We start from the raw sequence: 26044 nt of genomic DNA on the forward strand, positions 1-26044 counted from the left end.
TCTCTGCCACCCTCACTTTCACTGGGCTGGGGCAGGGGCTTGGGGTGCAGGAGAAGGTGAGGGCTCTGGCTGGGGATGAGGGGTTTGGGGTGCAGGAGGGAGTCCAGGCTGGGGGGTGAGGCCAAGCTATTTGAAATGTGGGAGGGGGCTGCAGGTTGAGGCAGGGGGTTGGGATGTGGGAGGGAGTATGGGCTCTGGGCTGGGGATGGGAGGTTTGGGGTGCAGGAGGGGGCTCCAGGCTGGAGGGTAGGACCAAGAGATTTGGAGTGTGGGTGGGAGCTGCAGGTTGAGGCAGGAGTGGGTATGGGCTTTGGGCTGGGGGTGCAGGCTCTGGGGTGGAGCCAGATATGAGGGATTCAGAGTGTGGGAGGGGGCTCTAGCCTGTTCTAGCTCCATGCTGTGCCCTGGAAGCGATCAGCAGCAGGTCCAGCTCCTAGGTGGGGGGCCAGGCGGCGCCATGCACTGCTCTTGCCTATGGGCACCGCCCCCCCAGCTGCCATTGGCCACAGTTCCTGGCCAATGGGAGTGCTGAGCCAGTGCGCTGGGCGGGGGCAGCGGGTGGAGCCCTGTGGCCCCCCGCCTAGGAGCTGGATGTGCTGCTCGCTGCTTCCGAGGTACAGCGCAGTGCCAGGATAGGTAGGGACTAGCCTGCCTTAGCTCTGCAACACCACCGACTGGACTTTTAACGGCCCGGTCAGCAGTGCCGACCGGAGCCACCAGGGTGCCTTTTCATCCGGGTGTTGTGGTCAAAAAACCAGACACTTGGCAACCCTAGCCACTAATAATCTTCCTTTCTGATTCTTCTACACACACTCACGTTCTGGCTTTGAGCTGTCCTTTTCAGACGCCTCCACCCACTCTTTACCCACACCCAAACCCCGGGCCCCCACTGCCTTCTCCCAGGAGCCTTTCCCCACCTCACTTTCTAGGAGAGAGGAGTGCTGCTGGCACATGCATGTAGCCACACAGCATGGCTTCTCCTGCCCACCAAGTGCCGAGGGGAGGGAGGGCAATGAGGCTGGGCAGCCCCGCAGACATGGACCTCCTTGCTCACTTCACTGGAGCCTGAGCTAGAATGTGGCTCACTGGCTAAACTGCCTTGGGCTGGGGCTTTGCTTACATAAGATGGGACAAGTAACTCACCAGAGGGCAGGGCAGGTGCAGGGGCTGTTTGCCCACTGGGCAACATATGGATGCTCCCTGTGTGGCATTTCTTGCCAGTCAGGATCATTTCTTGCTCCCCCTCAGGTGTCCCCACTGGGCAGCGGGGAAGGTATGAGGGGTGAGCCTATCCCTCACCACCAATACAAGGGTAGGAGTAACCAGGGACTGCTGGAGGACAGTGGGGTTTGGCAGAGTCAGGTGGGTGAGAGGAGCCTAGAGAAGCTGGTGGCGGGGAGAGGAGGGAGCAGCAAGGAATTGCAAGATTTTGGGGGCAGCTGTGGAGGGCGGAGCGTGTGGGTTTAAGGTGAGGTAGTGTGAGGGTGGTGGCTGAAGGGGAGAGGTCTGAGAATGGGTGTGCAGTTCAGAGATCCTGGAGCAGCCTGAGAAGGTGTGTAAGGTGGGGGATGGGAGAGGGGAGGGCAGTGTTGTTCACGCTTGTGATTTTTATCACAATTCTCGCACACTTTAGTGTTTTTCTTAAAGCCCCAGCTCCTGGAATTAGCTATTGACATGGTTGCAGAGGGGATTTAGAAAACCCAAGCCCTACATGCTCCAACACCAGGAGGCGTATCAAAAGAACTCCAACTTCTTTTTAAAATCTGACCATTTTAAAGCCAATCGTGTGGTTTTCAGGGACCAAATTGACACGTTTTGAACAGGCGGGGGTTGGACATACTGGGAGGAGGGCTGCAAGGGGCTGGTAGAGAGATGATGAGGGAAGGCAGTGGTTGCACTCTCTTTGAGCCCCTCGCAGTGAGGCACTGGTGCCACTGGCCGCGCCCTCTGCCAGCTCTCCAATGCCCATTGCTTCCAGGCTGGCCTAGTGCTTATGTGTGATTCCAGCAGGGCTGCAGGAATGAGGAGCAAATGTGTGAGTCGTGCCCAAAGTGTGACACTTAGCAGCCCTGCATAAAAAGGTCAGTACTAAGAGCCGCAGCACTGTGTTTACCCAGGCTGCTCCTTGGCTTTTCCCCTGTATCAAGAGGTAAGGAGAAGAGTCACAGAACAGCTATTCTTTATGGCATGTTCCCAGGATTTGATGATGCTTAAAGCTTGGGGCGGAAAAAAAACTGGAGCTGGCCCTCATTACAGCCATTGTAACATCTGCAACTTCGTAGCTTTGTAGGGGAACTTTTGTAGAGAAAACATTTCTGTTTTCTCAACAAGGACAAGTGCAGAGGCCTGCACTTCGGACAGAAGAATCCCATGCACTGTTACAGACTAGGGACCGAATAGCTAGGAAGCAGTTCTGCAGAAAAGGACCTAGGGGTTACAGTGAATGAGAAGCTGGGTATGAGTCAGCAGTGTGCCCTTGTTGCCAAGAAGGCTAACAGCATTTTGGGCTGTATAAGTAGAGGCATTGCCAGCAGATTGAGGGATGTGATCATTCCCCTCTATTCGACATTGGTGAAGCCTCATCTGGAGTACTATGTCCAGTTTTGGGCCCCACACTACAAGAAGGATGTGGAAAAATTGGAAAGAGTCCAGCGGAGGGCAACAAAAATGATTAGGGGGCTAGAGCACATGACTTATGAGGAGAGGCTGAGGGAACTGGGATTGTTTAGTCTGCAGAAGAGAAGAATGAGGGGGGATTTGATAGCTGCTTTCAACTACCTGACGCGGGATTCAAAAGAGGGTGGATCTAGACTGTTCTCAGTGGTACCTGATGACAGAACAAGGAGTATGGTCTCAAGTTGCAGTGGGGGAGGTTTAGATTGGATATTAGGAAAAACTTTTTCACTAGGAGGGTGGTGACGCATTGGAATGGGTTATCTAGGGAGGCGGTGGACTCTCCTTCCTTAGAGGTTTTTAAGGTCAGGCTTGACAAACCCCTGGCTGGGATGATTTCGTTTGGAATTGGTCCTGATTTGAGCAGGGGGTTGGACAAGATGACCTCCTGAGGTCCCTTCCAACCCTGATATTCTATAGGGGCTGTATACAGTCAGTGGGGGACAGAGGAGAAATGGGGCTTGGAGGCCAGGTCCTGCCATATGAAAAATTAAGGGTGATTCCCTCCCCCCGGGTCTTTTTCTGAGTGAGCCTTCTTCTGGAATCGCTGTGCTTCTGATTCTACTATCAAAGTGGGAGCAACTCATGGGCTGCATTTCTGTTTTCCCTTCTGTGCCCTTTAATGGGAGAAATTTGGGGTGAGAATAGCAGATTGGAAAAGGCAAAGATTTGGGTAAACTGGCAGAACGCAGTGGGGAAGTTTGCACAATGTTTGCCTATATTATATCTGACTCAGTCCATTGCTACTGTATTTGCTAACTTTGAAAAACACACACACTTGCTATGACTCCTTTCTCACCAGCTCCACTCAGACAATTTCCCAATGATAAAGATGTTGGCAAATAATATTGTATTGCAAGTGTAGCTTTAAGAGAAAGCAGCCACCTCCTCTCTTGACTGAGGTACAATAATTACAATAGCATAATTTTATATTTATGAAACTGCAACACTAAACATTTTGCTATCTTATTGGGGAAAGATCATTGAGCTGGAGAATTTTCCATTTTCTTACTATAGGTTAAATGTGATAGTATGAACTTTTTTAGAATGTCTGTAGCCTGCATTTGTAGATCATATAGCCTTTACTGACATTTCATGTGTGATTAAGATGAGAAGGATTTGGCAAAGGGACTAGGTCAAAGTCAGATTTGAGGATTTGGACAAATCAAGCAACAGCTCTTGATTAAAACATGAGCAAGGAATAGAAATGAAAGATGACTTGTGAAGGTTTGTAAATCACATTATCCCTTTAGCATATACTATTATTTATTGGCATTACCGGGCTAATTCAGCCCTCACAACTGCAGAACTCCATTGACTTCATTAGACTTACACTTTGTGTAAGAGAAGGTAGAATCTGATCTATAGCATTGGGCCAAATTAACCTCTTAATCTCACTCCAGCTTTACTCGAGTAAGCAGCTTACTATGTTACCTGTAACTGTTATGCCTCTGGTTATCATGACAGCATTTAGCACAAACGTAAGAGAGATGAAGCCAGGATGTAACTACTCGGCTTCCAAAATTCTTTGAGATGCTTTTATGAGCAACTGCTTAACAATGTATTTTTAGCTGGCATTCTAACAACTGGCCCACTGCAATTCCCTTAAATGCTCTTAGCAGTGATCTACCTTTAACATCAACAAGTATGCAGTCCTCTTTTTGCCTCCGCATGTTTTCAAAGGTGTGAAAACAATACTACCATACTTTCCTAGAAATGTTGACTTTGGCCAAGCCTCTTTGTACACAGCATCAGGACTCAAGGGAAGAATGAAATTAAATCCATAATTAGTGCATTGTCAAAAATGAAAAAAAAGTTATTTGTATATTTTTGTAAATATGTAACAAATTAAATGGCAGTTTTGTAGTGATGTGCTGTTTTGGAGAACAAAGAATCAACTATATGTTTGAATATTCTTAATGTAACACGTTATGTGATTCAGTTGCACAATCAATAGCTTAATCAAAAGTCTTGTGCAATATATAGTGCACATACATAACCAAGTATCTGTTAGTGGTCTACCACCAAATTTTTGGCCAATTTTAAGTATATTTATAACCTGCACAATGCAGATTTAACAGTATTTTCAGCTTCCAAACATGTAGCAGGCAAACTACTGTATACGTACCTGTGTACTCCACTGCATCCAAAGGTATGCATTTGTCTTGAGAAACTGCACTATAGATTTTTCTTTTAATAAAATTTGTTTCTAAACTATTTGCATTCATTGTCTTTTTGTTTAATTGTTTTTTTTTACTGTGAAACAACCTAATGGATATTTTGAGTGGATCCAGGTAAACTCTTTCAAGAGAATAATATTCGGACCCAGAAACCGTTGAATGTTACAGTTCTCATTAGCCGTAGACTTCAGAACTTCCAACAGCATAAAAATCAGCCACTACATAAAGCTTGTCTATAAACAAAATAAAAATAAACCCATCCTTTTCCTTTTCCCAGAGCAATGCAGTTCAGCTGTGGAAGACAGAAGCTGTGCAATTGTATTGACAAACAAAAGTATAAGAATGGCCATACTGTGTCAGGCCAATGGTCGATCTAACCCAGCATCCTGTTTTTGCAGTGGTCAATGCCAGATGTGTCAAAGGGAATGAACAGAACAGGACAATCATCAAGTGAACCCACCCTCTGACATCCAACCCACTACCAAGCTTCCCCTGCCGAATCAAAAGGGATTTATACTGCTTTGTAACTGAAAAAAACTTAACAGAGCATTAACTATTAGGGCTTGTCCGACAGTATGTGAAGCTGCTATGCCACCAGGAGAGCTTCTTACCTCCCCAAGATACAATAGCTATGTTGATGGATGAATCCCTCCCATTGACACAGCACTATTGATGCGGGGGGGGGGTTAGATCATTATAACTCCATCACTCGGGAAAAATCCAAACCCGTGACACAGTTATACTGATATAGGTCTATACTTTAAACCTGGCCTTAGGTGGTCACCATAATAGCGAACCATAAATTAATTAAGGTTGGATGCGTTCTGTTGCCCTGGCCACTGGCCCGAGCCCTGAGCTGCAGGCTGCCAGCAGGAGAGCAAAGCCTCTGATGGCTTCAAGGGAGTGAGGGTGGGGCCTTGGGGCAGAAAGTGGGCTTAGCCTCCCCTGGCCTTCAATACCGACTGCCCCTGGTTACCACCTCCTTCCTTCCAGCCACATATCTCTACGCAATGCCCGTTAGCCCCTGGCGAAAGCCTCCACCAACTCCCTACTGCAGGGCAATAGCTGGACACCGCAGGCATGTTTGAGAGTGTAGAGACCACTGTAGGGTACATACCCCAAGGTGCTGGCATATTTTTACTCTACTTGCTTAACGAGTGCCTTAGCAGCTATGCTAGGGATTCCCTCATGGAAGTGTGTGTGCGAGGTGGCATGCAGTGCAGTTTCTGTTCTCTACTGGCTCCTGTAAGTATACACATAGCCTGAGCCTGGATTCAGCCCTTAAAGGCTGTGGAATGGGGGCGGGGGGGTAGGCGTGTCTAGTTCAGCACTTTACAGTAAGTTGTGGACCATTCTGAGCTTGAGTTACAGTCATTTTCTCCCAGTTGAGTAAACCTTAGCTCAACCTTAGCACCGGACTATGCTGGTATGAAATACCAGCTCAGTGCAGGGTAGTTGTCGCTGTGTCAGTTCTAGGATATTAGCGATCCTGGGCGGTGAGGTAAGGGAGTAGCTTTTAGTGTGTGTGTGTGTGGGGGTGGCTCACAACAAATTTTTTTGGTAGCCTCAGCATGCGGCCACCAACTCTTTTGGTGGCCGCTCTGACCAATTTTCCTTACATACTTAATTAACTTCAGGAAAAACAACTAAATATGCACATATACATGTTCAAATCATTGTCATTTATTTATGGAGAGCTTTTTTTACCGACTCAATAATCAGAATAATGTACATTGGTGACCCAAACCTTCCACCCATTGCTTCTGACACGTGCTCCAACCTCCCACTCCGATCCTCCTGGACCCCACTGCCTTCCCTGGCTTCCTCATCACGCACACGGCCCTGCTGCTCTCCCCTGTCCCAGAGGTGCTTTCTGTGACCTCACACCCCAAGTTTACCTGTGCTCGTTGCCTCTTGGCCATGGTACCCGGTAAGTCTGGCCCTGCTGAACCCCACTGTCATTGGGCTGAAGTGCAGAGCTTGGGCAGGGGGTGTCCTGAAGCCCGGAGCCCTCCACCCAAGGCAGGGGCTGAAGCACAGAGCCCACCACCAGAGCCCCACAGCTGAAGTGCGGAGGAGGGAAATGGTTAAACCTGTCCTTGGAACCCTGCAACTGAAGTGTGTGTAGGGGAACTGCAGCCCTCCCACAAAACACTCGGGCATTGCAGGGCGGGGCTTCCACTTTGTCCCACTCCCTGCTAGGAGGCAGGAAAACCCACTGGTGGCTAGTGGCTGCATGCAGCCGCATTTGAGAAACGCTGTTTTAGTGGCCCCCTGTCTGTTGGTGAGCAAGCGAGAGCGAGAGAGGCTGTCAAGCCACACAGTGTGCTGCTTCAGGGCTGGCCATGGAACACCCAGCTGCTCAGCAAAAGGCAAGGTGGAACAGAACTTTTAGCGTAAGTCATTAGCACATATTATAAGTAAGGCTACAATTTAGCCTTGGGTAGTTTTAGTAAAAGTCACAAACTAAATCTTAGGTGCTGGGGAAGGGGTGTCTCCAGCGGACACTGCTGCTCCTGGGGTGGGGTGGCCTGGGGCCCTGCTGCTGCTCCTGGACCACTGCTCCAGGGCAGTGCGTGGGACTGCTGGAGGAGCAGCTGGTGCAGCTGGCCCCAGTGCTGTTCAGGCAGCTTGGGGTCAGCTGCACCAGCGAAAGTCAGGATGGGCATGGAAAGTCACAGAAACTGTGACCTCTGTGAAAGCCTTGCAGCCTTAATTATAAGCCAATGGCTCCCAGGGGCAGTGGGTGGATACCCCATCCTTTCGGGAGTCTGGCCCTGCCACTTCTGCATGAGGCCTTGCCCTGCATGGCAGGAGCCCTGAGCCTCCTTGCCCCACCCCGGCACGGCTGGAGAAACCCCAACCTCCGCCCCTTCCCTGTGGCCAGAGAAGCCCCAAGAAGGCCTGAGCCGGCCAACCAACCCAAGCCCCCTGAGCAGCACACAGCCCAAGGGGGTTGTGTGTGAGAGCCCCCTATAGTCACTGTTGCCCAGGCAGCTCTCACCAATCGTGCGAGCTGGCAAAGGGGACTGAGAGCTGAGGAGCAGCCCCAGGGCCCTGAGGAGCAACCACATGAGGCGATGGGAACTCTGTGTGTGTGTGTGCGCGCCTGCCCGCACGCGTGACTGGCCCGCTCTGTTGAAGGCACTGGCCCAGGGCTGCCCAGAGATGGGGGCAAGTGGGGCAATTTGCCTCGGGCCCTGCAGGGCCCCCCCCCACGAGAATATAGTATTCTATAGTATTGCAACTTTTTTTAATGGAAGGGCCCTCCCGAAATTGCTTTGCCCCAGGCCCCCTGAATCCTCTGGGTGGCCCTGCACTGCCCCCCCCCCCATTTCCCAACTCCACCCATGGGCTCAGGCTTAGTGACACCCAGAGGTGAAAGTAAGCGGGTATGGGCAGGTGGAGGACCGGTAAGAAAAAGTGCAGTAGCTACCAGCAAGAAAATAGAGTATTCTCTCCCTGTCTGACTCCACCTCCGGGCTCCAGCAAAATTGATTGTCCGGGAGCCAGGCTCTACGAATGTTCAGGGCTGGGTCTCCCACCTGCTGCCCCCTCACGCCTCCCCTGAGTGCGCCCCGCCTCGCCCCTTTGCTGCCCCCATGCACCTCCCTGGGTCACGGAGCAGAGCGTTTGTCTCTCCCTGTCCCCTGCAGCTCCATGCTGCCTACCTGCATTAACTGCTGCCACAGGGTCCTACTGCGCACCCCTACTACTGCCAGGGCAGGCTGCCCTTCCCCATCGGACCCTCTCATTTTCCAATGGGACCCTCCACCGGTACAGCTGCCCCCCTGCCCGCAGTCACTGCTCTTGCCCCACGCTAGGCAAGGGGCAGCCCCAGTGAGACTACAGCGAGGGGCAGCAGCAGGGGAGGAGGCACACATGTGATGGCAGACCGCCCCCCGCCTCCGGCATGGCACCCACCACAGGGGAGGCAAGAGGGATTCCTGAACCTGAGAGGGGCCCTAGGAGCACGTGCAGTTACAGTGGGGGAGTGAGTGTGCTGCTGCGGGGTGGGGGGAGAAGGGGCTCTCTACCCCAGAGCTCGCTGCTGCCAGCAGCGAGAGGGCTGGGGGGAGTCCTCTCTAGCTCCAGTTCGAGGGGAGCCTGCCTGCACCCCAAACTCATCCCCAGCCCTGCCCCACCCCAAAGCCCACACTCCAGCCAGAGCCCTCATCCTTCCATACCCCAACCCTCTGCCCTAGGCCGGAGCCTCTCCAACACCCCAAACCCCTCATCTCCAGCCCAGCCAGAGCCCTCGCACCCTAACCCTCTGCCTCAGCCCTGAGTCCCCTCCCACACCCCAACCCCTCATCCCCAGCCACATCCCAAATCCACCCCAGCCTCATCCCATAGCCCTCACCTTTGCACCCCCCTCTTATCCCCAAACTCCCTTCCAGAACTTGCACCCCCTCCCTCCACACTCCATCCCATCCCCAAACTCCCTCCCAGAGCCTGCACCCTGTACCCCCTCCTGCACCCCAGTCCCCTGCCCCAGCCCAGGGCCTGCACCTCAGACCTCCTCCTCCACCCAAACTCCCTCCCAGAGTCTTGGGCAGGTGGGGGATGGAGTTTAAGGGAGGCAGAGTTTGGTCAGGGGCAGGTTCTGGCCTTCACCAAAATTTCTACAAATCTGCCACCCCTGCCGGCAAGAGCTGGTGTGCCATACCGGGGTGGACCGGCTTCCTGAGGCAGCAATTTAAAGAGCTGGAGCCCTTTAAATTGCTGCCAGAGCCCCGCTGCCAGAGCCCTGGGGTAGTGACTGTGGGGCTCGGGTGGCAATTTAAAGGGCCCAGGGCTTCTGCCGCCACTACCGCCTCGGGTCCTTTAAATCACTGCTGGAGCCCCACTGCCGCTATCCCAGGGCTCTAGGGACAATATAAAGGGCCAGAGCCCTTTAAATAGCCCCCGGAGCCTGCCAGAGCCCTGGGGCAGGGCTCTGGTGGCTATTGAAAGGGTTGGGGCTCTCGCTGCCTCTACCACCCTGGGCCCTTTAAATAGCCACCGGAGGCTTGCTGCCACTACCCCAGGGCTCTGGCAGCAGGGCTCTGGAGACGATTTAAAGGGAACTGGAGGGTAGCGGCAGCCGGAGCCCCGGCCCCTGCTGCTGGAGCCCTGGGGCTCCGTCGGCAATTTAAAGGATCTGGGGCTCTGTTGCAGTAGCAGCAGCTAGAGCCCTGGGCCCTTTAAATCTCCCCATTTAAATTGCTCCTGAACCCCAGGGCTCACAGCCACCTCTGCAGCTGGGAGCTCAGGGGGTGATTTAAAGGGCTTGAGGCTCCCAGCTGCTGCTACCACAGCCCTAACCCTGGGCCCTTTAAATCCTGATGTAAAGGTCCTGGGGATTTAAAGGATCTGCCTCTTCTGGTGGAGGCCACGCCCCTTCTCAGGATTCCAGAGTACCGGCAAGTCCTTTTAAGTTACTTTCACCCCTGGTGACACCCCCCCCCAAACAAGCCCTCCCCCTCCCCCAGTTGAGACCCACTGTTGGAAGGGACTATTCAAGCTAAAATGGTCTGTTAACATCTCTGCAGTCATAGGACACAAAACAGTGGTTAGTGGGTTACGGATTATTGTAATAAGCCGTAAATCCAGTGTCTCTGTCAGCACATGATTTTAGTGTCTAGCAGAGTTATGGATTTAAATTCCCAAGCTCCTCTTCTGAAAGTGTTGTGCAGGTTTCCTTTGTGGATGAGGACTGATGGGTCAGCTACCGCGAGAGCTCACTTTGTGAAAAATGTTCACCCATAGGTGATAGGGTGTTTTGATTTTTTAGCATTTTCCTATGTGAGTTCAGTCGAGCGCAAAGATTGTCTAGTTTCACCCACATAGTTGTTAGTGGGGCTTTTAGTGTACTGGATGAGGTACACCACGTTATGCTAGGCATGTGTAGGATTTGTGAGTCTGAATCAGCATGGAGGGCGGGGGCCTGCCATTGTGGTCCTCAATTGGGATGACTGTGTTAAGGAAGCCAACCAACAACTCTGACACCACTTACTACAAAGATCTCAGAGCAGGCCCCCAGACACACTACAATTTACCCAGGAACTTAAGGAGCTCATAAAATCCTTCCCTCAAGAGAAAGTCCAGAAACTCACCTGCACAAACCCACTGCAGGAACCTTCTACATGCTTCCCAAGATACAGAAACAAGGGAACCCAGGAAGACACATGGAACACTTACTGAAGGCATAGCGGGACTGATAGAAACCATCCTCAAACCAAAGGGTCAGCTTCCTCCAGGTCAGCACTGACTTCCTCCATTTACAACCTCCCGCAGAACACCATCCTTCCCTATACACCCTTGTCCCTTCCCTATAGAACAGAATCTCTCACATTAATGGGATAGCTGCCTACCTCGATTATATGCAAGACAATGGACAACTGTCAGCTATCCACCTCAAACACTTTGCCAAATTCATGCATTTCATCCTTAACCATAACAATTTTACATACAACAGCAAACAAACACTTTGTCCAAAGCATGGTCACAGCCATGGGTATGAGGATGGCGTCCCAAGATGCCAACCTCTTCATGAAGAAGTACTTCTGGACAAATATACCACAAACCCAGTCTCTGGCCAAATGGCTTAAATGTCCTCAGATTGCCACCACAACTTTAACAGCCGCCACCCATCCATCAAATGCTATCCAGAACATGTGGACAATGGAACGCTACACACAGCCATATACAAGAAACCTATATACCTTCGCAGAGCCAATCCACCAGCACCAAAAAAAAATATCTGTTATATAACAACAGGCACGCAGCTACCACAGAATGTGCACTGAGACAAAAGTCAAGGCTATTCACATTTAAAACTGCCTTCACCAAACAAGACCACTCCACTAGCGAAGTAGATTGCATCAGGGAATGGGCGTCCCAAATACCCTTGGAGAGACCCTGCTTCAACACAGAACTAGCCACACCCCCCCACCAACTGCACACCCCTAGTTGTCATCTACTATCCACATTGGAACCCATATGGGGTATCATCAAACAGCTACAGCCCATACTCGATGCCCTCCCAGCCCTGAAAGAACTCTTCCCCAAACCCCTAGTTCAACCAATCCAAACTCAGCATAGGAAGCAAACTCCCCACAGACCAGGACACACCAAGTCAAAGCGGCACCAGACCCTGCCAGTACAACAGAGGCAAAACCATCTCCATGGCTACAATGACCAACATCCACCTCCTGCTCCCCACAACACTCATTTCAAGATCTACGGGTCCTACACATGCTGCTCACATCATGTGATGTCTCTCATTCAGTGCACTAAATGCCCCGCTAATAACTATGTGGGTGAAACCAATCACTACACTCTCAAATAAACTCACACAGGAAAATGACAGGCAACTCAGGTAGTCTTGAATGCTGCAAGATCAAGGTGAGAAAGTTCAGTTCACTGGCACCTGACCCGACATACTGTGGTTTGGTTTGGTTTTTAAAAACCTCAACAGTATGGATATTGGTGAACAATGTGGATTGGAAAAACTGGCTGTAGAATTTCCACTGGTCTTTCATGACACAGCCAGCTTTCCACTTTTGTTTGCTCCATCGTAACAGGTGAGCAGCAGCACAAACAATAGTGGCAATAGTCCATGTGATAAATCGCAGTGGTTGCTGAACTAAAACAAGGTTTTACTGAGGGACTGTGTTTATTTATTGAAGCATTGTGTACAAAAATTGGACAACTGGAAGAAAAAGCTTCATAAATATGTGCTGAAAACTTTTATTTTTTTTGAAGACACCCATGGCAGTCTTCCAACAGTAATTACAGAAAGTCAGATGAGTGTTAAGACATCTGTAGGCCAAGATTTGTCATCCTCTACAGTGACACCTCGTGTGCTTGCTATAAGGAAGTCCGGATTCTGGTATCAATGTGAGCTTGAAAACATCATGCTGACAGTATAGCGAGAGAGCAAGTTTTCCTCAGTGGTCAGCTAGGCTTCGAAACCACATTTTTTTCTTTTAGCAGTCAAACAAAGAGTACTTCCATAGCAATAGCAGAGTCCTCAATTAAAAAAAGGAGTCTCTTCTAATCGCAGGTTACTGTGTTTTACGTCCCAAGATCAGTCCTCTAGCTGTGCAGGAGGATAAGCACTAAAAACTGTTAAAGAGGAGGTGTATGAATAGAAACAAAACATATTGAACCTCTTTCTCTCAGTGGTGTATCTCTATTGCCATCCATGGCGCACTCCTAATTTAAAGCGAATAGTAAATCAGACCCATTGTGTATGTTATATGACAGGGGTGGCCAAACTGTGGCTTGCAAGCCACAAGTGGCTCTTTTAGTTAAAATGTGGCTCGTAGAGTCCTCCATGCCCCCGCTCAATTCTCTGCCTATGAGGGCGGGGGCAGACTTGCGCTTCTGCCGCAGGGAGATGGGGCTAGGGGCTTCTGCCAGAGAAAACTAGTCCCTGCTAGGGTCGGGGGAGAGGCACAATTTAAAGGTTTGGGCCTCCCCAGCAGCCCTCCCTGTAGGGAGTCCTCCATGCCCCCCTCTTACCATCAGCAGCCCTCCCTGTAGCTCCCAGGTGTTAGCTCCAGGTGTGGCGAACAGCTGGGAGCTGCAGGGAAGAGCCACTGCTTTAGCTCTGTGGGGTGAGGCAGCGACTCTCCCTGCAGCTCCCAGTTTGCTGCTGCCTCTGCCCAAGGCGCAGCTCTCAGCTTGCCGGCTCCAGCGACTGCCGTGCAGGGAGGGGGCCCAGCGGAACCATGTGACTGAACAGGGCCATCACACTCTGGCAAAAATCACATGCCCCCCTCATGTGTCGACTCTGGCTTCTGCTCAGATAGGAAGGGTGGCCTGACCGCCTCCCACAGGGCTGAATCTCTGATCTCCCACTCCCTACAGGGCTGAAGTCCTGAGCCTGGGCAGGAGCGCCTCACAGGACTGAAGTCTGGAGACTCCCCTCTCTGTGGGGCTAAAGCCCTGAGCCCCAGCTCTCAAACTTGTGAAGATTGTCATACGTGGCTCAGAGGGTCAGTAAGTTTGGCCACCCCTGTTATACGACATCCTAATGCAACATACTGAACTTTGATGCAAAGGGCTCGAGAAACCCTCATTTCCAGGAACAGGAAGGAAAATAATGCTCACACTCTTTACCCTGCTGTTTTATTTGCTGTCTGCTTGAAAAACAATAACAAATTACTTTGTTAATCTCAAAGAGAAGCCGTTTTTCAATTCCATCAGAAACTTGATTAAGTTCCTGTCATAGAATTTCCGGGTCATAGATGTATAAATGTTTTCCCCTGTTCTCCGGTAAGTTTATTTTTTTTTTATTACAGCTGGAAATCTGCATCGTTTTCTTATGAAACTCACTACTCTGATGAACGTGTTTACACTGACCCTAGTGTTTTTTTTAGAAGGCAAAGAGGGCAGGCCTGTGAGTGTGTGAAACAAACTGCTCACTACATTTTTAATCTCTGTTTAAAGATGCTTTCACCCTTACAACAGCACATGCAAACTGGCCTGAGATAAAGTACCAGGAGGAACAGTGCGGGCCAAAAAAAGGTTAACAAAGGCAATAACCCCCCAGAATAACGCATTGGCAGCAATTACCAACCCATTTAAAAACTAATGATGAACCAAGGAACAGCAGCTTTTTCCTTTTTAAAATCTTGCCAGGAACAAGTAGTGCTAACTACAATGGATGAAGCAAAAAGTAATTGGAAAAACTTATTTCCTTGTCATCAGAAGGATTATTAAAGGAGACTATCCTTGATGCAATTAAATTAATTCAATTATCTAACACACTCTACTACAGGAAAGGCCTTAAAATGTTTCATTGTTTTCATGTAGTGACAGATGCAGAGCTTTTTAAAAAGTGACGGAATGCTAACGGATGACAATATGAGGTTATTTTACAGGAAAAATGCTTTTGTAGCTGCTAAGAAGAAAACTGTTTTAGCTATTTTTTAAATAAGAAACAGTTGTGTTTGATGGAGAAGCTGACTTAATAGAAGAAAGTATATTTTGTCCCAATACTATTGCCAGATACAGCCTCTTTCAAATCCCTAACCACTGAAATATGCATGTCTGCACTGAAGATTCCTTTGATAATCCCAATTTATAAGGGAATTAGATGCCCAAATTCCATCACATTTCAATGGGATTTGAATGCCTAAGGGCCACATTTTTAAAGGATTTTAGGCTTTGCTCAGCTGCAGTTTTCTCCTGCCACAAATGCTAAATGTTCTGAACTTTGTTTCACTTGTGTGGCATTACTTAGCCTTAGAGCAGTGTTTCCCAAACGGGACGCCGCTTGTGCAGGGAAAGCCCCTGGCAGGCCAGGCTGGTTTGTTTACCTGCCACGTCCGCAGGTCCGGCTGATCGTGGCTCCCACTGGTTGCGGTTTGCTGCTCCAGGCCAATGGGAGCTGCTGGAAGCGGCATGGGCTGAAGTACATACTGGTCACCGCTTCCAGCAGCTCCCATTGGCCTGGAGAAGCAAACCACGGCCAGTGGGAGCTGTGATCAGCCGAACCTGCAAAACAGGGCAGGGAAACAAAGCGGCCTGGCCTGCCGGGGCTTTCCCTACACAAGCAGCATCCCAAGTTTGGGAAACACTGCCTTAGAGCATCAGCTTTACAATAGGTTTTTGAGAAGCTAAAGGAATAACATTGCAGTTTAAAAAACAGTTGCAAGTATCTGGAAGACTGGTAATAACTTGTGCCTCTTTAGAAACCATTTAGATGAGTCATGCCAGGTAAATTTTGATTTTCTTCTATCTAATTGATTTAGGTATTAATACCATGCTCTTCTCCATAGTGTCAGAGTATTTCTAGTGAGTTGCTGAAATATTATGCATTAATTATGTTAACAATTACAAAGAAACAGTGATATAAACACTTCTTGTTTTGACAGGGTAATTTTTATTAATAATGCACATAAATCTGTCACACCTAGTAGGCGCCAGTCCTTTTTCACACTCTAAGACTTCCTGGAGAATAAACTAGAAAGACAGAAATTAAATGAAGCTAAAGACACACACTTACAGGTAGGTCGATTTTGGATTTTTTTAACATGATTTTCCATGAATGTGTCTCTAAAAATTAAATACATTGAGAAATACAGTAGAAAGAATATATTTACAATTATAATGGGCACTGCCAACTTATCCAATAACAAAAATAAAACAAAAGCTTTTTTCATGTTTCTTGCATGCTTTTTTCCCCACAGAGATTTTTAAATATGATTTTGTTTTTTTTAAAAATACAATAAGGAAATAATTACATTCTTAATATGAGAACATTATCTTACAACATACATCCAGACCCAATTAATTTGAACATGTCTAAAAATGAAAAACTGATACTAAATTTAAGTATTCTGTTAGAAAAATCAAAATACCAAAATCATCCTATAAAAAACACCTTTGGTCTCTCCAAAATTATGATCCAATATTTAAAAAAGCACCTGATACAGTAAGAGGAGATTGTTTAGGAAGCACATGTGTAACATTTTCTCAAAAGACATAGAAATGTGATGATTTAAAATACAAGAGTTTTCTCTTTAAAATGTCAAACTGTCCTATTGCTGAGTTTGCCTGGTAATTTTGAAATTTCAAAACTATGAAAATACAAACTTTGTTGCTTTTTATTAAAATTTGTACAGTAAGAGTAACATGCAAAAAATGAGTATTTCACAGCACTGAATATGTTGTGGAAAGAGGCTATTTCTGGAGTTTGGTATATTCTATATTACAATACCTTGGCCATTATATAGAATAGTCTTAGCTAGTATGCTAATTGCAAAATGTTAGCAATGTACTTGCACATTTAGTTACACAATATGTTCACAGTATGTCATTTAGAACAGGCATTTAGGGGTCCCATTCTTAAAGGTGTGGTGTATGTGGCAGAATGGAAGAATCATTACATGGAGTTGTGCATCTTATAAGCAGCCTGCAATTACTGTTTGCTTATAGGAACTGGCACACTCATCTCAGGCATGAGATAAAAATTTAACCCCAAGTCACTCCTCACTATGGGGAAAAAAGTTACAGAGCCAATCTGGGGGAAAAAAGACTCAGATTAGTTAGGCTATTGGCTGTTCAGTGTTATTGATGTGGGACCACTTATTAACGACAACTGTTTCAGCATCACAGATGTTGACTAGAAGCCTAATTTGCATCATAAATATGTACAGATATAAATTAAATATTTAGTGAAATATACAAATAAATAACTTTTGAAGTAAAAAGCCTAAATGAACTTACTTTTGCATCAAACTTTTTTTCCTGACGTTTCTGGGATACTCTATAGTACTGTAGTCCATATCATGCAGCATAACTTGTGCCCTTCACACAGAAAATGTTAAGGTCAATCTAAAATACAATACAATAGCCAGCGTTGAATAAAAGACAATGCTGACATGTATTTCCCCACTGTATTTGCGTTATTGTGGCCCCTAAAAAAGCCATACTGCTGGGAGGCAACAAGGTCTACTGCCATTTTGGGCCCTGATCCTGCACCACTGAGGGAGCCTTGTCATTGGCTTTAATGTGTAACTGAATCAGACCCTTAGTAGTGGGCCATTATGACCCCCTCTTTCAAAAGTGCTCAGAGCCCACAACTGGGGCCAGATTTTTGGGGCTGCTGGGTGCTGAACATTTTAGCCTATGGTTGTAAGCCTGAAGTTTGCATGCGTGTATAACACCCATGGATGTCCTTTTGCTCCTGGCTCAGCGTTTTATGTACCAGTGTACATTTACAAAGCGATGTAAATTATTACCAATCACAGAACTGCAGGACTGGATTGCCAAGTGATCTATTCGTCCCTTGATGTCTGTATCTGCAATGTTGCCAACTCTTGTGTGTTTCTCAAGAGACTGGTGATATCTGGTGCTTTATTTAAAGCCCCAGAACCTAGAGAGAAGTGATTATGTCAAAATCTCAACTTTAGTTTCAAGCCCTCCTGATTGTGGAGATAATCTTCAACACGTGACCTGAGTGCATTTTAAAGGCTCGAAAAATAGAAGACAAATAGAAATAACTTTTTTAAAAAAATCAAAGTTTTGTGATTTGAAAGCCACTCATTAATTTGGGGGCTTGACTCATGACTTTCGGACAGTTGGGTTTGGCAATAAAGCATCTGACTTTTCAGCAGAGACATACATGTAACAAAGGGAAAACAGACTTCTGAATTATTCACAGACTAAATGGAGAACCCTGTTTCTTGGACAAAAGAAAATGAGTCCTCTCTCACAAACGTCCTGTCACTTCTTATTTCATCACTGTGTATAAAGGAGATTGGAAATTCACACTTCCTCAAAAATATTATCCAAGATCTGAAAGGACTGCAGGAAGCAAATACAGTCCAGTTATAAAGCCTGACTTTAACAATGTTAAAACAAGCAAAACAGAACTGCATGAGCCTTTTAAAGTTGCTGTAATTAAAAAAATAATTTTAGCGGCTGTCAGTGGGATTCTTCTGGGAGGTGCAGAAATGAAGCAACATATAAAAAGGACTTTGTGGCCTTTTTAAAATCGTGCCCAAATAATTTTTAGACTACATGTGAGATGTTTGAAGATGACAGGTGCTTAGGAACAACAGCAACAATCAAAAGAACATATTAAAATCCATGGCAGCTTTTTAGGTCCTGATGACAAAAGCATCAGTCTAAAATGTATAAAAAAATGCTTCACAGACAAGTTGTCATTCCATGGTTATCTATAACCATAGCAAAAAGAATGGTGGGGAAAGTTCCTGACTTCCCAGCTCAAACAAGTCATGTCGTTCCTGTGGAAACATTTCTTCGATCTCCTGCCAAGTGACCAGGTAACAGCAGAATGAATCCTAATGAGCAAGCTTGTGAAAAGAAGTCCTCTCTCAGGTGGTGGAATTCTGAAAGTCAAAATTAGCCTTAACAGTACAACATATCTAGATTTATATGATTTCGTCTGGGTCTCAAAACGTGCACCAGTTTTGATTTCCATTCAGGACTTTTGATGCAATGTCATTTACATTGTTGGTTTAACCTCTCTCAGCAATGTAAACTTTCAGTTGCAACTATATGCTCCTTTTTACTAAGATTTTTACAAATAAGGTTGGAAATAAAGAGTTACAGGTAATAAAAAGGGGCACACTCAGTTACACAGTAATACAGTAGACAGAGTACAGTCAAATGAAGGCTACTGTTAACTGAACATAATTATAAAACCTTGTCATTTGACACCACTTTACAGATGAGTCTTTTGCAGCCTACATCTTGGTCCATACGAAACAAGGCCTTTAAGCAAAGTAAACAAATTTGTAATGCTTATGTTCCATTTTTCAGCTCCCATTCCTAGAAGGGAAAAATAAAAAATGTGGAAATATTATAGAAATCTGTGTGTCTATACATACATGTACTCTGTATGCCATTATATAAATCAGAGATGAAGATACTGAACAGAACCTGACCCAGAACTGGTCCCTGTGGGACCCCAACTTCAAGCTTGACTGTGAACCACTGATAACTACTCTCTGGGAACGGTTTTCCAACCACTTATGTACCCACCTTATAGTAGCTCCATTTAGGTTCTATTTCCCTAGTTTGCTTATGAGACGGCCAGGTGAGACAGTAACAAAAGTGTTATTAAATTCAAGATATACCATATCTACCGCTTCCTCCCTATCCACAAGGCTTGTTACCCTGTCAAAGAAAGCTATTAGGTTGGTTTGACACGATTTGTTCTTGATAAATCCATGCTGTTACTTATCCCTTATCAACTTCTAGTTGTTTGCAAACTGATTGTTTAATTATTTGCTCCGTTTATCTTTCTGGATACGGAAGTTAAGTGCATGACCCAGATCTGCAGGGCTCCCTGAACAACTGCACACAAGGGCATAGGACATGGGGCAGGAAGCAGGGCTCCCTGAACAACTGCACACAAGGGCATAGGACATGGGGCTGCGATGGGCTGAGGCCATGCAGCCATAGTTTTTCGACTGAAGTATTATCTGTGGAGCAATCAGAGGGGTTTGTGTGTGTTCTTCTTCCCCATTCCCATTGCAGAGATAGAATAATAGAAAAGTAGGCTGGAAGGGACCTCAAAAGGTCATCTAATCCAGGCCCCCGTGCTGAAGCAGGCCCAAGTAAACCTATACCATCCAGAACAGATGTTTGTCTAACAGGTTCTTAAAAACTCCAACAATGGGGATTCCACAACCTCCCTTGATACTTAACTAAATTATCCTTAAGTTAGAAAGTTTTTTTTAACGCTAACTGGGCTTGATACTGGATTCCTGAATTTGTCACTCATTCCATAATCTTTAAGATTTAATCATAATCACTGACAACCAGTAAATATCTTGCTGTTGCTTGACAGCAATAATTTATCTTGTTAAGATAAATAGGTGCATCATTCCAACTGCATGATCCTTTTTGATGTTACAGTCATGGCAGAGCCCTCATGGTGACCCATAGCTGATGTCCCTTAGGCAGGGCCAGCTCTAAGCACCAGAAAACCAAGCACGTGCTTGGGGCAGCACAATTTCAGGAGTTCCGCTCCTGGAGGGGTTTTGGTTTTTTTTGCTTGGGGCAGCAAAAAACCGAGAGCCGTCCCTGCCCTTAGGGATGCATGAACAGAACAGGCCCCGCGTCTGAACTGTTAGATTTGAGTTGGTTTGTTAAGCATAAGCCTCTCCCCGACTCCGTTACTCTCTGGAACACCTCCTCGGGCTCCTGTATTGTCAAAGATATTTCTACTAGGGGGACAGAGGTTTGAGAGTCCCTCTGCTAGATGGGCTGCTCTAATTCCTCCTGCTTCCCCTTTCAGAGTGCACTATTTGTGCCAGCATAGTCTCTTGCCAGGCAGGCTCCAAAGCATGGGAGAGCTGCAGAGAGCAGCCACTCCAGCAGAGTGTGCGCAGCCCTGAAGTTACATTGTGCCATATAACACTCAAGTGCGGGAAGTAACAGAGAAAAAGGTTCACAACAGAGAGAGTTAGTGCACCAGGGGTTGGACACAGAATGGACAGAGCTGAGGAAAGCTGAGGAGGCAGACAAGGGGTAGAAATAAAAAGATGAAGTGGATCAGGTAAGTATCCAAAATTTTCAGGGCTCGCAAACACATCCAACATATTGTGAAATGTATCCATTGCTAGGGACTTCAGAGTTAGCACAAACATGAAACTTGCCTCACTTCCCACACGCTATGAGGGAGGTTACATATGCTGAACAAATTCCACTCTCCGGATGCTCACATACAACTCCCACTGATTAGTCAAATCATTACGGGCCAAATGGGCCTCTAGGCTTACTCATAACTACACAAGGCCAAAACACTAAGTGCCAAATTCCACCCTCATATTTGTGCATTCAACTCCCATTGAAATTAATGTGAGTTGCAGATGCATACCTGATGGTGGAATTTGGCTGTATCTAGTTGTGAATGAGCTCAGTACAGTTTGGGTCGTATTATCTAATTCAGCTAAATTTCACTGTTAATATTTGGAGCATGAGGTTTTATGAAAAGGTGGCAACAGCTGTTAAATCTGAATTCAGAATGTGGAATTATTTCCAAAAGTAGCTTTGTATTCTTTTAAATAGTCTAATCCTACACTCAAGATTTTTTCCAGAAGAGGCTCTGATTAACCAGTAGTGTTCTTTAAATCTTCCATTCACAACTAACAGAGCAGATTTTGCTGCATGGCACTATTCTGAGCAACTCTTGTAGGTTGTAAAATACATCGGTAAGTGAATAAATAACTTGCCAATATATAGTCTCTCTCATCCCAAGAACTTTACTTTTCAGAAATGGGGAAACGGAGGCACGGATAGGGTTAGTGCCTTATGTCACATGACAAGTTTGTGGCAGAGCAGGAGAGCCCAGCTTGCCTGACTCTCAGTTGCATGTCCTAACTACTAGTTGGTGTTCCCTCACTAATGCTTTGCTAAAATGCATTTGCTTGTAAATTCTGCTTTCAACACTGCAAACGTATATAATGGATGAAAAAATATATATCTTAGCATCAATGAAATGTTAAATGCTTCCTAAAATACAACAAATATGGTTGTTTTAGACAAAATAAGGGAGTGCACTATGAAGAACAAATGTGTAGGATTATTGTTTATAACTGTAGTTAGCAATGAACGGACCAAAACAACACAAAGATCTCAGACCCATGCCAGCAGTAACACCCCTTTCTACATATTGCATGAGTTGTTCAGTAACATACCTTAACTAGCCAATTCAGCCAGGTTCAGAGAACTATCATGAAAATCCCATTTAACATAAAGCACAAGTAGCACGTCTATTAAAGACTATATTAATGGGGTAGGAATGCAAAGTTTCATCCAGGCACTAGTCAGAACAAATTAAATTCAACGGATTTCTACTTTAATTGTACAGCAAGAATGGTTGCTTGCACAGTACATTTTCAATTACTACAATCTAGAACTATTTAGCTCACACATCAGCTGGCAATGATTATATCTGATATTCTTTTGATTACTAAAGCATTGGGTTTAACAATGACACTAAACGCTTATTGACTAAACCCATTAGCGTAATGGTGAAGGGAGTAAAGGACCAGTCTGTATCACAGGCCATTTACAGGGAACTCCATAAAAGAACAAAGAGAGACACAGAGTCAAATCTATCATCTTAATATAGTATTTCTGTTCTTCTGTCATCTGGTTCCCCAAATTTACCCCATCAGAATGAAATTAATCCCTGTTCAGAGGATCAGCATGAAACCATGCACCACTTAATGTGAATGCAGACCTTGGGTCAGCCTTCTATACTGGTGTGAAATTTCACCCGTAGAAATTCAAGCAGCAGGAACTAATCTTTCCCTCCCCATGAATAAAGGAGAGATGAGAAACATGTCATGAGGGGCAAGGGCAGAAAAAGAAAGTCAAACAATAGATCTTCTCACCTTTGCTTTTCGAAGGACGTGACCTCGACATGGAGAATTACTTGATGAAGGAGGTTTCTTCAGCACTGCCGCACTGTTCACTGGTATTGAACATTCGGTATCACTCGTATCACAACTGGAGATAGGAGAGTTTTCCAGAGTTCGATGCTTGAAAATTGGAGACTGACAGACAGAGCAGACAGAATGAAAATCTCAGACTGGGCCATGTTTCTTTCAAAATATTCATAAAAATAAAAAATCTTCAACTGAGTAAATTTTTTTCCAAATATTCATGTACATATTATTTATTTAAATTTAGAACTGCAGAAAACCGTAAGTTTTGTTTTAAAGTTATGAAAAGTACATTGACAGACAATCCTTTCCAAACGTGAACTACACTCATTAGGACAGCAAACACCATTTCCTGACAAAACAAAAAAAAGTAAATAGTTATATATTCTATGACAGCTGCTTCAGTTCCCTTTAAATGATTGAACAACAGTGACCAGGTGGGCCAGAACAGTGAACCAACACAATAACTGACCATTGAACCAACACAAAAATTTTGTCCATATTGACCCTTGTGATATTAAAGGTTTAGAGAGGTTAAGCTCTTTAGGGGAGGGATTGGCTCTTATTATATGTTTGTATAGCTCCTAGCACAATGTGGATGTGGCCTCTAGGCACTTCCACAATACAAACGGTAACACATGTTCCCTATAATTCCATACATATCAATTCAATGTCATTGTTGAAGAGGACACCAGCTGCAGGTGAGCAATGGAAATAATTCAAAACAGAGCTTGGCTGCTTTCTTTTCATGGGCTTATAGATCAGCCGCCTGATCCTGCAAGATGCTGAACACTCTCAGCTCCTACTCACTTTCCTGGATGTAGGAATCCCATTTCATAGGATTGAGCCCCACGTGGTTGGGAGCTTTTCTGAAATCATTCAGCTGTGGACATACCTGTGGGCTTGAGGTTCCTGATTTGGGCTCAATTGCCAATCCCAGTGTGATGCCACCAGCCAAGGCTTTCTTCAGGCTCTCTTTCACCTCAGTCAGTTCCAACTCCAGATTTACACGCTCTGTCTCCTTCAGCTTACATTCCTCTTCCAGCTTCCGTAACTTATCTTCAAGAATCACTTGAGTCTTCCTGCCTGAAATCCAGAGATGGGTGCTATTTCAACAACAGGCTACAGTTGACAGACTCAGTGCTAAACAGCGTTCACTTATTTACAAATAGGGAACAAATGCTTTAAAATGCTTGGCTACCCAAACAGCTACACACACTGTAAGGTTTCAGCCTCATTCAAGTAAGATGTTTTGCACTTCAGATAATGCTCAGTGCTTCATCTGAGGCATCATCTTGTTCAGTTTCTAGCCATGTTAATTTTCAGTTAGTCTCTGTACCACAAAAATGGAAGTAGCCAGTGACTTTAAAAAAATGGCGACCTTTCCTACTTCTCTGTGAGTTGCTGATAATTGTGATAGCGTATTTTTGAGTTAAACGCACTAATAGCACAAATATATCTGCATAGCAATTAGAGTCTAATTTTATATATTTTAACACAAAAACTGAACCTCATGTAACAAGTAGTTTGGAAATTTGAAAAATACATTCCAGGCCCCAGGAAAGAATTCCATTTGGTTAGCTAGAATTCTTCAGAGTGCCAAGCTCTCACACAATAAAGCACCTCATACCAGCATTAACTTCAATGGCAGCTCGCAGGTCTTTCCTTTCTTTTCGGAGCTGAGCCAACCTGTTCCTCAGAGCTTCTTTCCTCCTTAACAACTCCTCCTCTTTAGTTTGTAACCTCTTTGCATCTGCCTCGACACGGTTCTTGCCATATTTGTACTGATCTGCATCTATACGGAAAGATTAAAGAGTAATGATGATTTTATTAACTCCTTCTCTGAATGGCTCAGAATATAGGAATATCACTAATCAGAATTTGAGATGGGACAAACAAAATATAAACATCCCTGAAACTTCTTGCTCTCAACTTTGTGACGTGGGCCCCTCGGATTTCTTTGGATAAAATAAGCAGCGAAACAACCCTTCAACTATCCATCAAATCCAACCCCACCAAAATCTTTTGCAATGTTTGAGAAAGTTGGGTTAACATTTTTCTTTTCTGTCTTCACTGGCTTTTCCCACACTTCTTGATCCCTGCTGAGATCTGAAGCACAAATGCTGAAATAATGTGAGAAAGTCCTATTTTCAAGAACCTTCTGGAAGAAATGGAAAATACCAAATACCTTACAAGACACCTGTTCTAAGAATTCCTGCCTGAGAGTGCAAACAAAACAGGTTCTGGTAAGTATGCAAAACTTTTCCTCTGCTTATCCAGACTGATGGCTGGTCTACACTACGGGGGAGGAGGGGATGAGTGAATGGGGGGGAATTGATCTAAGTTACGCAACTTCAGCTACGTTAATCTTCAGCTGAAGTCGACATACTTAGATCTACGCTCTCCCATTGATTCCCCTTTTGCTTCTCGTTGAAGTGGAGTACCGGAGTTGACACTAGAGCGATCAGCTGTCAATTTATTGCATCTATACTAGACACGATAAATCGACCCTGCTGAATCGATCGCTGTCCGTTGATCCGGCTGGTAGTGTAGACAAGCCCTCAATCTCTGACCTGAGACTTAACTGAAGAATGAAGTTGGAAAACTCCCAGTTTTCCAGCTTTGCTGCTCCTTCACTTCCATCCCAGGCAAAAGGCTGAGGTCCCCAGACATGTGCCTCTTCTCTCCCAGTAAGGATAGACTCTGAAGAAATGGCAGATGTCTCACTCTCTTTTCTCTGCCTAGGAAACTTCTTGGCCCAGATTCTTCTGACATCTTTAAATCAGAGATCTTCACACACCCCTTTCCCGCAGAACAGGGGCTGAACGTCAGAAGATTTTTTTCTAGATTTCAAACCTATTGAACTCCACAACATGTCAAAGCATTTTATAACCTTCCAAATCTAGAATTAAATGTTTAGATTATTAAATCCCACACTATTATAGATTAATTTCTGTAACACACTATTACATTTTTATAAAATGCCATTAGTTTCATCTGCATTATTATCATTATTAAACATTTATATTATAGTAGTACCGCAACCAGGTTGGGCTCCTAGAACTTTTCCAGAAGACCTTCGCATGAGAAATGTAATAACAGAACCTTCCAAGTAAAAATCTCAAGGTAAGAGAAGAGAGTGCTAGTACTTACTGAGGTTACTAAATGAAAAACAAGCCTGAAATTCAACAGTCTAAGTGCTAAGGCTGGTCACTTCATCCTAAGGCAAGAAAAATGTACTCTTGAAAGTTCTCCTGGCTTCTCTTC

The 26044-nt window shown here is 45.6% G+C and overlaps 1 protein-coding gene across 3 annotated transcripts in view; it reads right to left on the reverse strand.

Moving 5' to 3' along the window:
* Nucleotides 1–15709: 15709 nt before the first annotated feature.
* AFAP1 (actin filament associated protein 1) overlaps nt 15710–26044 on the reverse strand; it is a 185063-nt gene continuing 174728 nt past the window's right edge. For all 3 annotated transcript variants that reach the window (XM_050947553.1, XM_050947555.1, XM_050947554.1), the window contains 4 exons: nt 24408–24572; nt 23673–23863; nt 22727–22888; nt 15710–19148 (listed from right to left, as the gene is read on the reverse strand). In XM_050947553.1, coding sequence (XP_050803510.1) covers nt 19122–19148; nt 22727–22888; nt 23673–23863; nt 24408–24572 — 545 coding nt within the window. In that variant the 3' untranslated portion in view covers nt 15710–19121. The remainder of the gene's footprint in view (nt 19149–22726; nt 22889–23672; nt 23864–24407; nt 24573–26044) is intronic.

Source organism: Gopherus flavomarginatus, chromosome 3, assembly GCF_025201925.1.
Source record: "Gopherus flavomarginatus isolate rGopFla2 chromosome 3, rGopFla2.mat.asm, whole genome shotgun sequence".
In the NCBI taxonomy this organism is placed as follows: Eukaryota; Metazoa; Chordata; order Testudines; family Testudinidae; genus Gopherus; species Gopherus flavomarginatus.